The sequence below is a fragment of the Rhinatrema bivittatum genome, chromosome 7, assembly GCF_901001135.1.
Source record: "Rhinatrema bivittatum chromosome 7, aRhiBiv1.1, whole genome shotgun sequence".
In the NCBI taxonomy this organism is placed as follows: domain Eukaryota; kingdom Metazoa; phylum Chordata; class Amphibia; order Gymnophiona; family Rhinatrematidae; genus Rhinatrema; species Rhinatrema bivittatum.
Window position 1 is genome coordinate 269449607 of NC_042621.1, and position 17053 is coordinate 269466659.

At 41.9% G+C, this 17053-nt stretch overlaps 1 protein-coding gene across 1 annotated transcript in view; it reads left to right on the forward strand.

Moving 5' to 3' along the window:
* LOC115095902 overlaps positions 1–16694 on the forward strand; it is a 51086-nt gene extending 34392 nt beyond the window's left edge. Inside the window, exons 5-8 of the mRNA XM_029610222.1 lie at positions 2239–2380; positions 8483–8619; positions 14256–14360; positions 15820–16694. Coding sequence (XP_029466082.1) covers positions 2239–2380; positions 8483–8619; positions 14256–14360; positions 15820–15999 — 564 coding nt within the window. The 3' untranslated portion in view covers positions 16000–16694. The remainder of the gene's footprint in view (positions 1–2238; positions 2381–8482; positions 8620–14255; positions 14361–15819) is intronic.
* Positions 16695–17053: the final 359 nt, after the last annotated feature.

The window sequence follows — 17053 nt, forward strand, 5'->3', positions numbered from 1 at the left end:
TTCAACTTCCTCTTGCAGCTTTTTTAATCTGAGGGAAAGCAGGAATAAGCATGATCAAGAAAGACCTGGCTCCTAGTAGAAGAATTGTTTCCATGGCTCCAGAACAGCTTCTTCCTGAATCAACACTCAAACACTTAGCCTGCTGCATTAAACATTCAGATTATATTCCTCAAAGATATAAAAACATAAGAACATGCCATACTGAATCAGACCAAGGGTCCATCAAGCCCAGCATCCTGTCTCCAACAGTGGCCAATCCAGGCCATAATAACCTGGCAAGTACCCAAAATAAAGTCTATCCCACACTACTGATGCTAGTAATAGCAGTGGCTATTTCTAAGTCAACTTAATTAATAGCAAGTAATGGACTTCTCCTCCAAGAACTTATCCAAACCTTTTTTAAACCTAACTGCACTAACCACATCCCCTGGCAACAAATTCCATAGTTTAATTGTGCATTGAGTGAAAAAGAACATTCTCCGATTTGTTTTAAATGTGCTATATACTAACTTCATGGAGTTCCCCCTAGTCCTTCTATTATCTAAAAGAGTAAATAACCGATTCACATTTACCCGTTCTAGACCTCTCATGATTTTAAACACCTCTATCATATCCCCCCTCAGCCGTCTCTTCTCCAAGCTGAAAAGTCCTAACTTCTTTAGTCTTTCCTCATAGGGGAGCTGTTCCATTCCCTTTATCATTTTGATCGCCCTTCTCTATACCTTCTCCATTGCAACTATATCTTTTTTGAGAAGAGGCGACCAAGTCAAATTTGACTTCACACTAGTAAAAATATAGGCAGAGCAAATATATAACAGTGTAACTATGTGTGTGCAGCCACAGGAAATAAAGAACACAGAGTTAAAGTAATTGTGCCAGCATAAACATTGAGATAGATATATATACATGCTATTAGCTTGTTGATCAATATATGAATCAACTTCGTTATCTGTGGATTTATCCTTCTCCCAATATCTTATTCCGGAGTCATGAATGCATATTCCATCTGGCTGGCTGAAGTGTTCTGTGGCAGTGCCATGTGCTGCCAGGTGGGAAATCTGGTTTCATTCCCAAGTGTAGATTCTGCAGGCCACGCCAGGTAGGTCCAGGGATTCTGTGAAGGTTCACTGTCTATAAGACTGAAACATCCATTATTTCTCCAAAATATCTTGCCAAAAAAAATCACACGTACCTGCAGGTGAAAAAGCCAGCTCATATCAAAAATTAACTCTGCTGTGAGAGGCAGCGCCACGGTTTAAGCACAGTCAGCAAAAAACACCCACGGGTGTCTTTTGCCAGCTGTGATTAAACCGTTGTGCTGCGGAGTTAATTGTTGGTATGACCTGGCTGTTTTACCTGCAAGCACATGTGATTTTGTTTTGTAAAGATATTTTTGAGAAAGAATGGATGTTTCTCTTTTCTACAGAATTTTCAGTGATTCCTCTGGCAACATCCTTAAAACAATAGCGGTAGATTTTAAAAGCGCTGCTCGGGCAAAAATGGCCACATACGTGCAAGCAACGCAAATTTTAAGAAGCCAGGAAGGTCGTGTGTATGCACGTCCAGAATAAGGAGGCGGAAAAGGGGCGGGAGTCCTAATATGGTGTGTGTGTGTGTGGGGGGGGGGGGGGGGGGGGGTAGAGAGAGAGAGCACCTCTGTATAGGATCAGTCTGATACTCTATATACAGCTTCCACTGTAGAGGGGCACTTTGAATCGGGGTGGGTGTTGTTACAGACACATTCAGAGGTATTCAGAGTAAAATTGACATTAGTAAAGAATTATAGTCCTTATAAGTGATGAAAAGGAGTAGATTTGTACAATGCAGCGAGCACACAGCTGGCCAAACTTTGGGTATCTACAGTATATATTGAGTTGCATAGGGAGCTGCAATCTGTGACCCCTGGTCTAGGATTGCCATTGGAGTAGGTGGGATGGGAGGGTTAAAAAAAAACCCAACCCAGGGCACTTCTGAACCAAAGCCTGTAAGGCCAGTTAAAACACATGCCCAAATGTGCAGGACAAAACACAAAAGAGATCCCCAATGATTTGGTTCATTTCCTGCGTGCTCAGGAATATTTGCTGAGTTTGATGATCAAATTCTAACTTTCTACCTTGCAAAAAGCAAACTGTATGTAATTTCCAAGTATTGTGTAGTAGTGGACCAGTATGAATGCTACTTTATCACTCTCAGACTTAAAGTTTCATTCTAGGATTGGGTTTCTTTTTTTATCTCCAGGTACCAGTGATCTGTGATTGGAGGAAGCTGCTGAAAAACTTTCTGTTCCTCCCTTCTCACCGATTGTTGCTGGTCCCATATGCCGTGATATATGATAGGAGTGGTTTTATTTACTATCTGATGGAAGACAGAAATGTCATAGGTAATGTATTTACTGATAGAGTGGAATGGAAACGAGGAGGACAGGCCTAGCAGGGTCACAAGAATGTGGAGACGAAGGAAAGTCATTGGCCATCTAACAGGAAGTACCTTTCCTAGGGAAGTTCATGGATAGCACTTTCAGAGTTACTCACAGTATCAGCAACAGCACAGGCCATGGGAAAATAGAGATGTGCATTCATTTATCACGAATTAGGCAATTTCAACGAAATTGCCTAATTCGTTGGGGGCCCCGAACCCCGACACGGATTTTCCTCGAACTTCGGGGAAAATCTGTTTTTCGGGTTTGTACGGGGAGAGGGGCACATTTTATTTTTTTAAATTAAAAACCACCCCAAGCATTACAATTAACTATAATACACCCCCCCCCACCATCCCGATCCCCCCCAAGACTTACTAACATCCCTGGTGGTCCAGTGGGGTCCCGCAATCGATTGTCTCGGTGTGCCTGCCTCGCTCAGAATGGCGCGATAGCCTCTGAATTACTATGTCCCAGGGGCTACTGGTGCCATTGGTCAGCCCCTGTCACATGGCCATCGGCACCATCTTGTGCTCCTACCATGTGACAGGGGCTGACCAATGGCGCTAGTAGCCCCTATGACATAGTATGGGCAAAGGCTATCGGCGCCATTTTGATTACTGGCAGCCGACAACGAGATCACTCCGGGACTCCCGCTGGACCCCCAGGGACATTTGGCCAGCTTGGGGGGGGCCTCTTGGCAGCCGATAATGAGATCGCTCCGGGACCCCCGCTGGACCCCCAGGGACTTTTGGCCAGCTTGGGGGGCCTCCTGACCCCCCCAAGACTTGCCAAAAGTCCCTGGGGGTCCAGTGGGGGTCCCGGAGCTATCTTGTTGTCAGCTGCCAGTAATCAAAATGGCGCCAATAGCCTTTGCCCATACTATGTCACAGGGGCTACCGGCGCCATTGGTCAGCCCCTGTCACATGGTAGGAGCACAAGATGGCGCCGATGGCCATGTGACAGGGGCTGACCAATGGCACCGGTAGCCCCTGTGACATAGTAATTCAGAGGCTATCGGCACCATTCTGAGCGAGCAGGCACGCCAGGCCACGGAGGGACAAATCGATTGCGGGACCCCGCTGGACCACCAGGGATGTTGGTAAGTCTTGGGGAGGGATCGGGATGGTGGGGAGGGTGTTTATTTAATGTTTTATAGTAAGTTTTAATGCTTGGGGTGGTTTTTTTTTAGCTTCGTTTTCCCGCGTCGTTTTTTTGAGCCGGTTTCGGTTTTCCCTCTTAGTTTTTTATTCGTTTGTCAAAAAAACTAATCGAGGAAAACCGAACTTTACCCCGAAGTGTCCGACTCAAAAAATGACCCGGTAGTAAAAAACGAAGCTCATCTCTATGGGAAACAGCATGTCACCTTTCTTCAGACGGCAGACCACAGCCCCCCCTGCTGCCGTACGGCCCACCAATCTTCCTGCTTGGTGGGGGTGGGGAGGGAGCAGAAGCTGTACATGCCCATGCACCTATGATAACAGGAGACCATGATGTGTGTGAACCTGTATGTATATGTGAATGAGTGAGAGCCTGTGTGTGTCTGAGAGCCTATTTGTGAGTGCACGTGTGTGTCTCTGTGTGAGAACCTGTGTGTGTGGGTGGATGAGAATTGGAGCTTGAATGTGTGGGTGGGTGAGAATGGGAGCTTGAAAGTGTGTGTGGGTGGGTGAGAACAGGAGCTTGAAAGTGTGTGTGGGTGGGTGAGAACGGGAGCTTGAATGTGTCTTGTGTGAGTGAGAATGGAAGCTTAATGTGTGTTTGTGTGGGGTGAGAACTTCAAAATGTATACGTGTGGGGTGAGAATGGGAGCTTCAATGTGTATACGTGTGGGGTGAGAATGGGAGCTTCAATGTGAGGGGTGAGAATGGGAGCTTGAATGTGTGTTTGTGTGGGGTGAGAATGGGAGCTTGAATTTGTGTACATGTGGGGGGAGAATGGGAGCTTCAATGTGTGTACATGTGGGATGAGAATGGGAGCTTTAATGTGTGTTTGTGTGGGGTGAGAATGGGAGCTTGATTGTGTGTTTGTGTGGGATGAGAATAGGAGCTTGAATGTGTGTACGTGAGGGGTAAGAATGGGAGCTTGAATGTGTGTACGTGAGGGGTAAGAATGGGAGCTTGAATGTGTGTATGTGTGGGGTGAGAATGGGAGCTTGAATGTGTGTATGTGAGGGGTGAGAATGGGAGCTTGAATGTGTGTATGTGTGGGTGAGAGTGGGAGCCTGAATGTGTGTACGTGTGGGTGAGAGTGGGTGCCTGGGTATGCGTCTTCTGTGTGTATAAGAATCTGATCCTGAGTGTGGGTCTGTGTGAGCATAAGAATGGGAGCCTGGGGGGGGGGTGTGGTGGTGAGAGAATGAGAGCTTGTGTGTGTGTGTGTAGAGAATGTGAGCTTGCTTGTGTGTGTGGGGGGGAGAGCTTATGAGAGTGAGATTGTGTGTGTGTGTGAGGGAGTTTGTGAGAGGAAAGTGTGTGTATGAGGGACGAAGACAGTAGGAGAAGAGAGACCCTGAAAGGGAATAAGGAAATGACTGACAAGGGCAAAGTGGGAAAAAAATAGATTGGGACCAACTGATTAGAAAAATACAAAGATATGACAACAAAAGTAAAAAAAAAATGTGAAAGGGAATGTGCATTTCTTATATTTTTGTATTTTGCTCACTCTTTAGTATTCCACTGTTCAGAATCTAGTTTCCCAGGCTTTCTATTTCAGTTTTGTCTGCATGTTTCTGTTTCTAATTTACAGCCTCTTATTTCTATATTAGATAAGGGTCGGTCTCTGTTTTACCTGCATGTGACTGAAATGCGGTATTTCTGCTAGCATGTAGTTTGTAGTAGTCTAGCTTGTTCTATTTGTTGTTCCAGTAGGTGATGTATTAATGTTCTAGGGCTTGGTATAGTATTTGCACTGCTGCTTTTTCATAAGGTTGCTGTTATTTGAATCCTGAGAGTCAGTGCTGTGACTGTATGGCAAGGTTCTAGATGCCTCTTTCTTTGCAAGAGTTTGTGTTACTTCACAAAATAGCAGTGGAGGGATATTTTGCTGAGGTGACACCAGAATGTGAAATTTTTTTTTTCATGTTGTAATGTGAATTGTATTAGCTCTGCTCTGTACCTGTTCTAATGATTAATGATATTTTGTTGTAGTTATGATGATTTCTGGCTTTCTGCAAAGAGGATTCAAGACAGAATATATTAATTTTTGTTTTATTACATGATTGATAGGATCTGATTGTTTTCTTTGCTTTTTACATGATATACTTGCCATTTATAAACTGCAATAAATATAAAATAAATTAATACAGATTAATAAGGAATTTGTAATGCTGGTAAGTGCTTGAAACAATTGAGGTAAACTATTTTAAAATTTCATGCATGATGCATAATGGCTGTTGCAAACTACTTAGAAAGCCATTGTAGGGTGCAGTATATGGCATTATTTATCAATAAGAATAAACTAGTAGGTCTCAGACCTACATGCCTACAGCCCACCCATGTTAACCTTGTGCCCACTCAAAAAATCTATTCTGGCTCCGCCACTGTGCCCAATATGCAGATGAATTTTCACGCATATGGTCCCATTCATGCGTATGTGTACCCGGATCAAACAGAGGCGTTCCTGGGGTTGGAGTTGGGGAGTAGTTTAGGTTTTTAAAAGTAGGCACAGATATTGCCATGAACATTTTTCATGCACATAACAAGAGATGTAATTGTGTGTGGCTAAATTTGGTGGGATAGTTTTCAAAGTGGATTTAAGTACGCAAGTCTGTTTTGAAAATTTGTGTCACTTGCGTGCATTTTTGCTGCCTAAATTAGGTGGACTGCTTGAAAATCTCCCCCATAGTGACTGAAGAAACTTCCAGTAATATCCATGGGTCCAATATTCAAACCAAAAGAGGTAAGGTAATCGGATAAGACTTATCCGGCTAACTTACATGAGATATTCAGCAGCACAGCTATGCTGTTGAATATCCCTGCTGAAACTGCCACTTAGCTAGAAAAGTAATACCCTGCTAAGTTAAACCTGCTCTCTGGCAGGTCTAATTTATCTGGTTAACTTAACTGGATAAGTCCAAATATCAGCACTTATCTGGCTAATTAAACCGAAAAAGTAGGGCTGCCCCTAAAAGCCCATTGACCATCCAAAAGATATCTGGTTATCTGTTTACCCGGACAAATACTTATCTGGCTGAGCATAGCTGGATATTTAGTCATTGCCACTTAGCCGGATAAGCCTCTGCTTATCTGGCTAAGTAGTACTGAATATTGGCCTCCATATGTTTAGTTGAATTGGAAGTTCATCTCGAGGTACATAAGAAATGCCATTCTGGGTCAGACCAAGGGTCCATCAAGTCCAGTATCCTGTGTCCAACAGTGGCCAATCCAAGTCACAAGTACCCGGCAAGTACCCAAATATTAAATAAATCTCAAGCTACTATTGCTTAATTGATAGCAGTTTATGGATTTTTCTTCTAGGAATTTATCCAAACCTTTTTTAAACCTAGTTACACTAACTGCCATAACCACATCCTCTGGCAATGAATTCCAGAGCTTAACTATGTGCTGAGTGAAAAAGAATTTTCTTTGATTTGTTTTAAATGAGCTTCTTGCTAACCTCAAGGAGTGCCCTCTAGTCCTTCTATTATCTGAGAATAAATAACTGATTTACATTAACCTGTTCAACTACTTTCAAGATTTTGTAGACCTCTATCATATCCCCCCTCAGTCTTCTCTTCTCCATGCTGAACAGTCCTAACCTCGTTAGCCTTTCCTCATAGGGGAGCCGTTCCCTGCCACTTATCATTTTGGCCGCCCTTCTCTGCACTTTCTCCAGTGCAACTATATCTTTTTTGAGATGTGGGGACCAGAACTGCACACAGTATTCAAGGTGCGGTCTCACCATGGAGTGATAAAGAAGCATTATGACATCCATCATTTTATTAACCATTCCCTTCCTAATAATTCCTAACATTCTGTCTGCTTTTTTTATCGCCACAGCACACTGAGCAGACGCTTTCAATGTGTTATCCACTATGATGCCTAGATCTCTTTTCCTGGGTAGTAACTTCTAAGCTATAGCATGGGTTATTTTTCCCTATATGCATCACTTTGCACTTGTCCACATTAAATTTCATCTGCCAGTTGGATGCCCAATCTTCCAGTTTCAAAATGTCCTCCTGCAATTTATCTGCTTGAGATTTTAACTACTCTGCATAATTTTGTGTCATCCGCAAATTTGATCTCCTCACTCGTCGTATTCCTTTCCAGATCATTTATCAATATATTAAAAAGCAGTTGTTCAAGTACAGATCCCTGATGCACTCCACTGTTTACCATTTTCCACTGTGCAGCTCGGCTAGCTGAGCAGATAAACTTATCTGGCTAACTTAGACCTTATATTCAGCAGCGAGGCTGCACCGCCGAAGATATCCAGTTATCTTCAACTTAGCCAGATAGATTTCTCCAGCTAACTTTAGGACAGCCCTATGGGTTGACCAGACTTAGCCAGATAAGTTATCCGACTAACTCTGAATATCCAAGCTGGCCTGATGATTTATCCAGCTAAGTTGGCTCCTCCTCAGAACTTCTTCACCTCCCCTGTCACTCAGCTAATTAACCAGATAACTAGTTATCTGACTTAAGTGGCAGCCACTCAGCGGGGCCAGGTATTTAGCAATTGCTACTTAGCCAGAGTCCTAACTTTTCCAGCTAAATAGCACTTAATATTGCCCTCAATAAGTTTTTAGCATAATTCACTATTCAGAGGAGTTACAGTAGTAAGGTTCAGTGATGAATAAATATTTATCCAGATCTGAATATATCATAAATATTGAGAATCCATTAAAACTTACATCCCTTTTGAGGTAGCAGGCTATAAAACAAACACTAGAAAAAGTATAAAGAGTGACTGTTTAGTCCACAAACGAGTTAGGATTCTCAAGTACTCGCACTCTCTAGTTCTGGACAGAGACTGCTGGTGGTTCCATGCAATAGATCTGGGCACCAGAATAATCCCGTGCACATCCAAAGGAGAGAACACAGATTAATTCTCTGCAATTTACAGCTGTGGGGACCCCACCAAAAGGCCATTACCTGGACAGAAGAAAGCTCCTTGGAGAAGTTCTGAGCTTCCTGAGATTCTGCCACTGGAATGGTTTCTATCCTGAAGACATTGGAAACACCGTTGTCTACACAATTCAGGTATGAAGCACGTTTGCAAGATTCATCCTAAGCAGAGGAAATACTTTGGCGTAAAGGCCTTCCCGCTGCCATTGAGAGAAAAAAAAAAGAACAACGCTTACATATTCTTTGTCTTTCTGGGTACATGCCGACGAGCGCCGACCTCACGGGATACCTGGGCGTTTATCAGATCAAAACCAATCCGGGCTCTCCCGGCCGCTTTGGTGACTCTAGATAACCTCGGGCTGATCGCACGTCCCCGTGACGGCGACGATACATTCGGATGTCTGCCCTGTCAACTTTCAATGGTACTTTCTGTGCCTGCCATGCTGACCACGGGTAATGGGGAATCAGGGTTCGATTCCGGAGAGGGAGCCTGAGAAACGCCCACCACATCCAAGGAAGGCAGCAGGCGCGCAAATTACCCACTCCCAACCCGGGGGAGGTAGTGACGAAAAATAACAATACAAGACTCTTTCGAGGCACTGTAATTGGAATGAGTACACTTTAAATCCTTTAACTTTTTCCTGAAGTAAAAAATATGATTTTTATCTGTACTTTTAGGAGGGAGGGTTACGGAAGGTTATTTCTGCCTTTATTAATTAGTGGTCAGACCAGGGCAATATAGTGTGAGAAGTATTAATTAGACAGTTACTGGTATTTGGCAAATATTAACTCTAAAATATGTCCCGCTTTCTGAGTGCCTTTAGAAACGAATTGAGACCACCCCAAAGCATCCATTGTCTCTAAGAATATTTCACAGGCTGTGGCTCTAGGAGTCTTATCTACGTGAAGGTTAAAGTCTCCTACAATTAAGATAGGGCAGTGGTTCTCAACCTTTTTCCCATCATGTCACACCTGACAGACCATGCTCACATGTGTGACACACTGCTCATTACCATTCATGGCGGAAATAAAGGAAAGGTCCAGTATTATTTTAATTGTTAAGAATGACACAAGGGAAAGAAAAGTACTGCTGAACAGAAACTGCATAAATAGTAAACATCCCATACCAAAACAGCACCAATTTCCAGCAGTCAAACAGTAACCACCTTACATGGCAACACTGAAAATATTACACCAGGCCTTAAAACTCTAATACTCCTCTTAGGAAAACGGACCAAGCCAGGCTGCTATAGAGCCCTACACAGAAACTACTTGCCAGCAGAATACCTCACCTCAGTCACATGTGCAGACCCTCACCTAATAACGAATAGAGAGAGATCATAAAGCATAAATAGAAACATGCAGACAAAACCCAAACTGGAAACCGCAACAAGCCAGAGAGACTGTATGCAGTGTAACAAAGGAAAAAGAGAAACATCACCAGTTCTCAAAACAAATCAAGAAATATAAAATCAATAGCAGTAAAACCATAATAATAAAAAGAACAGATTATTTCAAAATGGCTGATGAATGGAATATCCAATAATTAAAAACTCATATCAAAAATTTCTAGATACCAATAAAATATTTCAAAATAGCAGACACAAAACCCAATGATGAAAAATAATAAAAATAAAAAAATGCTTTGCTCTGCATACCTGGGAACATTTGATATCCAGGTGCCCTGAGATAGTTTTGAATTAGTAGGAGGAGGGATGGTTTGCTTGCTACTTTCTCCTCTCTCTGTCACACACAAGCTCTTTCTCTCACACTGGCTCTGAATCACACACATATTCACTTGTTTTTTTTCTCTCATCTATATAGGTTCTTAATCACACATTTACACACTTGCTGTCTGTCTTTTCACACATACACACACAGAGGCTTTCAATCACACACTTAATATAAAACAAATCAAATAAATATAATTTGTATATATAAAAAATAATCTAAAATGAATAAAATAAATTCAAATAAAGTCTCTTTCACATACATAGACTCTTTTTCACACACTTACACACATGCTCTCTCTCTTTCTCTCTCTTTCACATAGGCTCTCAATCACATACTCACATACTCTCACCTACACCGGCTCTCAATGACAGACACACATGCTCGCTCTCTTATACACACAGGCTCTCAATCATACATATGTGAGATAAACAAAAAGCAAGACCGATGCCTTGGAAAGATTATTTGTTAATAGAACAATACCCGCCCGACTCAGGCCGAGTTTCGCTCTTACAGCTGCATCAGGGGCTCTGAAAAAACAATAAATACGCACTATAATGATTCTTTCTTTCGATTGTTTCTTTCATCACTGATACTTGGTATGTATGAATACTTGGATTTGTAGGGCCATTCAGTACCCACTTACTTGATTTTTTCACAACAGATTGTGTGGAATTCCCAAATTTATTGTTCGAGAAAGTATCAATAATCTTAAGTTTATGTATAAATTTGAATATGTCCACTTGTGTCTGATAGGCATTATAACCAGGTGTGGGAACAAATGGTAGCCCTTTCTTTAAAATACTGATTTCCTCTTTTTTCAAATCCCTATCTGACAAATTTATAATCCTATTATCACATTCTACCATGTTGTTTGATATTGTTGGTTGTAAAAAAATGTTCCCTCTCCCCCATCCTCTTTGAAACGGATTCTCCCATTTCTCTAACTGTGCTTCCTGATTTATCGAGTCTCTCCGCCATAATTTTCCTAGTTGCATTACTTGTTCGTTTTTTGAAAAAACATTTGTTTTAGTATTTTTAAATTTGGGTTTCTCTGTTCTTAATCTAAACACTTGAGATGTTGTCTCCTTTGTGTGTTATACTATCCTGTGTATATGGAGATGCTATTCATCTTTATTTGAATTAATTTTATATTATTTTTTTATATATGCAAATTTATACATACAACCCCCCCCATGAGAATTTCATCATTGAAAATTCCATGTCATAAACCATTCTATACTTAATGTTGTATTGTTTCCGAATAATAATGGCACCCTCTAGTTAAAGTATGATCTATATTAACGGTTTATTGTTAATTTGTAAATTGTTAAATGTTTCAATGTAAAACGCCATCGAGGCGACAGTTTCTTTCTTGTAAACCGGTGTGATATATATACTTTACAGGAACATCGGTATATAAAAATTAAAAATTAAAAATAAATAAATAAATATTCTCCTTGATATATGTGCCCTATTGTAAACCATTATGATGGTAAATAACTTAATGATGGTATATAAAAACTTTTTTTAAATAAATAAATAAATAGATAAATAAATATTTATTTGATTTGTTTTATTTTAATTTACATTGCGTTGTTTTATATTAATATTAAAATATTATTTATTGTTTTTTAGAGCCCCTGATGCAGCTGTAAGGGCGAAACTCGGCCTGAGTCGGGCAGGCATTGTTGCATTAATAAATAATCTTTCTAAGGCATCGGTCTTGCTTTTTGTTTAGCTCACATACTCTAGACCGATTATCGCTTTGTTTTTTGGGTCCTTCGTTATCTTAATCATACATACACATGATCTCTTTCACTTACACATACAGGTTCTCAATCATACACTTACATTCATACTATTTCTCTCACACACAAAGGATATCAATCACACAAGGCTCTCAATCACACACACATTCTCTCTTTAACACAAACAGGTTTTCAATCACACACACACAGGCTCTCAATCATTCATTTGTATACATGCTGTCTCTCTCTCTCTCTTACACACACACACAATCTCTAACACATGTGCTTCCTCACTCACTCACTCACTCTCTCTCGCACCACCGAACTAACAGCAGCAGCAGCCTCGTGCACTTCTAGCCCTCTGAACCTCAAGAAAGAAGTCCCATCGGCCGTGAGGGCTGACGTTGCTCTTCTTGTGCTCCGCACTGCGCTGCTCATTCTTCAGGCCGCGCCTCTCTTCCCTTCTTTGGACCAGTTCTGCCCACACTAGCGTGGTCTCTTTTTTTCCATGCACACGCGAGGCTGCTGCATACCACTTCCTCTATCGGGCCGCGGGGGGGGTGGGAAGAAGAGACCATGTTGGTGCCGCTGACTCCAGCTCTCCTGCCGTGTTCCGCCCGGGCAGAAGATAAGTTCCTATTTCGCTGGGGCAAGGGGAGCAGCTGGGCCAGCGGGGGACTGGGAAGAGTGGCGGCACACCTGCATGTGCTTGGTGACACACTGGTGGGTCGCGACACACCGGTTGAGAACCGTTGAGGTAGAGTCTAGTGATGGAAAATCCTTAGCAAATAATTCTATCAGTGGTGAGCAATCTTTTGTAGTGTACAAGGTAGACAGTAGAAAAGTCCTATGATTAACTGAGGAGGTTTTAGAATTGCCACGTCATAGGGAAGATTAATCTCTATTTTGTAGGGTACTAACTTAAGTTCTTTTTTACTAATTATTAATAAACCCCCACCTTTTAATTTAGGTCTAGGAAAGTGAAATACATCATAGTTAGGATGAGAAATTTGATTTATGAGACATTATCTTTGTCATTAAGCCAGGTTTCAGAAATGCAAAAAATAGTAGGATTTAAATCCTCTAACAGGTCATTAATCAGAGGAAATTTTTTTGCCAGAGACTGAACATTTAATAGGAGCAGGGTAAACATTAAGCAAGAAGAAATAACAGAAGTGTTCCTACTTATTTATTTATTTATTTATTTATTTATTTATTTATTTATTTCAGATCTCGATGTTTTCATCGGAAAGACTAAATTTGTAGTCTTTCTTCGCTTCTTTCTGGGGATGCTTCTTAGATCCCCATACCAACCACGGCCTAGAATAGGCTAAGTGAAGCAAATCTGATCCATTATTTTAACGAAGAGGACCAGGGTGCAATTAAATCAGCACTCCGGGTCTGCATGAAGGGGCAAATGTCTTTGTTGTGCTCCTTTGTGTGCACGCCAAGGGCGCGCGCCCTACGGCGCAAGCCCCTTTGGCGTTAGCGCCGCGGATCAAAAAGGCCTGCTTCCCGGAGATGATGCCAGCGATGGGCGGTGCCAGCCCACGAGATGCGGGAGTCTCCTTCAGAGAGACATGGGGGCGGCCGAAGAGTCATTGGTGTTGCCAGCCAGTAGCCTGGTCAATGGAAGAGGCCAGGTAGGGGAGGCAGCGGGTCTGGAGCACTGTCGGCACCGCAGTTCAAAAAGGCCTGCACCCGGAGATGATATGGAACATCGGTATATAAAATGTCTAAAAAAAAAAAAATGTGTACAACATTATCTCTCTAACCTAACATTAATCTAACCTAACTTCTAACCATCCAACCTACAACAACCACATTTTCAGGAAAGGTATATTTATATAAAATACCTGATTGCAATCTTCCTTGAGCTCGGATTTAGAAAGCTTAGTAATGATGTATAAAATTCAAATCCAAAAGCTAGAAGCCAAAATAACATTTTCCTGTAAAAGTTCTAGATGTAGTCCAACATCAAAAAGATGGTTTATTAGAAAAAAGCACTCCCATAAATTGCTCTGCAATTTCTTTCCGCTTGTTTAGGGAGATTGAAAAGCAATTCAGTCTAGTGATTTGTGGTTCATATTTCCTGCAGTTTTCCCATTAGGGATTGTATTTAATTCCGTCACCCTCTGGGTTTTCATTAATATGGAAGATTGTGACCAACCGTAATGTGAAGCCCCTCTGGGTGGGAGGGACGCGTGCATGGGGGTAAGGAGCTTCCGATCCCCTCTGTTTTGCAAGCACTAAAGATGGCTTCTCAACTTGTGCACTTTTCTGTCCCAGGGGCTTTGCTTTGATCCCAGTGGTCTTTTCAACAAAGAAGACTCTTGTGCCTTTAGGAAGATTGTAAAAAACACCCTCGCATCCCTCCTCCGCAACCAACAACAGGTAAGCATAATTAGCAGAGTGCGACAGAATGATTGCCCTTTCTAAGGATAACTGTTCAACTTACTTGACCAGAATTGTACTAATTACTTCTGCACTCCTGTTTACTTTGTCTTTTTACGGTGCTAGCTTCCAAAACTCTTCCGTCTTCATCTTGGGATAGATAGGGGGGTAAACATTTGTTAGTGATCAGTGGCCGGGCCCACTGGCCCAGCAGCCAGTGTGATGCGCTGCTATGCAGGACATTTAGGTTTTGATTTCCAGAACCAGTTTCTGCTCATCAGGCTGGCTGGAACTGGGATTACTGGGAAGGCAGCGTTCACACCCACAGAGGTTGAGGGCATGGAATATCAGCCATCACTCAATAGCGGCCCCTACTGGCTGGTTTAAAAACATACTTGTGTTAGGTTCTGCAGAGTATTGTGGCCAGTGCCCCTTGGTTAAAGGATAGCTGCCATGACGACTGAGCTATAGGAGGGTATTATGAGTAAGGTATCTAAAAATAAGCAGGATATACCCTTTAAGAAAAAATGTTAAAGAATAGAATAAAAGAAGATAACTGTTGTATGCCCCTTAAGTCTTAGAGTACCTGGAAAATTACCTGTAAATTTAGAGCAGGAATGTTTCCTTAATAACATCTGAAGACACATCCTTAGACTTGTAAGTGGTAATGGTCATAAGAGTCTTCAGGTATGTTCAGCGGTAACATCTGCTCACCTTGATGATGCTGTGTGCAGTGCGAGTCAGCACTTACTGAGAAAAGTTCTTAAGGGATTTAACTGAGTAACTAAGGAGTTACTCAGCCAAATTTCCCTGGGTGAAAATTATCCCCCATCAGAGAAGCTAAAACTGTGCTAGAGTTTTCACAACATGTGTAGTTTCAGCCACGCTAAAAAGAGGTGTTCGCAGTGGTGTATTTAGGTCAGGGGAGTAAACAACTCACTTACACTCACATTTTCAAAGGCCCGTTTGTTGTCCTGTCACTATTCCCCGGCCACAGAAACAGCAGCTGCAGAGAATGCAGGCACTTTGCACCTGTGAACCTTGTAGGCAGCTTTCTAAGGCAATCTTTAGCTCTAAGGTCCAGGGGTATAAAGGCGCCCTTGTACTGTGCAGAAGCGCAGGCTACTGAAAATGTCACACATTGAGGCATAAAATATATAAAAATTTGACATTTTCAGAGAAGTTTTCAAATACTTTAAGCAGAAATGCAAATACATTATTGAACCATGTCAAAAAAATCCAAACTGGGTGAACGTGGAGATTGGAAGCCAACTGTGAAAGAACCATGTTCAATGGCTTGGACTTATCTGAAGTGATTTGTGGAAGGTCCTGGTTTGACTCAAGTATCCACTCACCCCTGTCACCAGTTTAGGTGGGGGATACAGATGTACCGCAAACTAGTATGCTTAGCCATAATGTCAAGAGTCATTTTGTCTACTCAGCTTTGTGTATGTTTCAGGACTACCTAATGCTGGAGTCTGTGGTGGACAGAACATGCCAGTGGTTGGAGGAGGCCGAGGATTGCGCTGCTCAGCACTGGATGACCAGATGCCCTGTCTTCTCTTGGACTCGTCCATTGCCTTTTCTCATCTCTCAGTTTCAAAATGAAATGGAGGAAAATTTTAGACAACTAGACTGACTGATGTCTGCGGTCATCCACTGAAATATGGTGGACAGGTTACTGCCCGTGTACTACTAAGTGGTACATTTAAAACAAGTAGGAGAAAATACTTTTTTACTCAATGCATAATTGATCTCTGGAACTCGTTGCCAGAGGATGTGGTGAAAGTTGTTAGTGTAGCTGGGTTTAAAAAAAGGTTTGGACAAGTCCATAGAGAAAATGTCCCTAAACCATTATTAATGTGGATTTAGGGAAATCCACTGCTTTTCCCTGGGATAAGCAGCTTGGAATCTACCGCCTTGGGATCCTGCCAGGTACTTGTGACCTGGATTAGCCACTGTTGGAAACAGGATACTGGGCTTGATGGGACCTTTGGTCTGACTCAGTGTGACAAGTCTTATGTTCTTATGTGCAAAGAAGGGAAGGGGCCTTTGGGGAGGAGAGATATTGTTTAAGTCTGTTGTATGATCTAAAATCCTATCCATAGATGCTCTTCCCCAGGTGAAGCTGATGACACCTCACAATGAGAATTCTCCTAGGGGCGAGTCACCTTTAATGACAGTGGAAGTGGCAGTGGCAGTGATGAAAAATGAAAATACTTCTTAAGGATGGTGTCTCCAAGTGATGAACTCTGTATATCTAATTCTTCTTTCTTTATACAATTCTGATTCTATGTACAGTTCCATCTGGTGTTAATAAAAATGATAAAAATACTCCCCCGTTTTTATACTTTGTGCTGATCAATAAAAGTTGTGTTTAAGAAAAGATCATGCTGACCCAGCTGTGACCATCATCTTTCCTTATTCTTAACCTCACGACTACATTAGGAATATCTTCCAGCTGTCAGTCATATAGGCTCGACTGCCAGCAGAATATCAGCTTTTCCCCTTAGCTGGGAAAAGTAGCCAAATCAACCTGCAGTCCTTTCTAGGAAATCTGTTACCTGCCTCTTAATAAACAGCCTGTGCAATAAATTTAGCACGCTAAAAATATTGAGCCATGTAATAAGTCTCCTATGTGCATGCTAAAAGTGGTCCAGACAGATGTTGGTGTAAGCAAGCATAAATTAAAT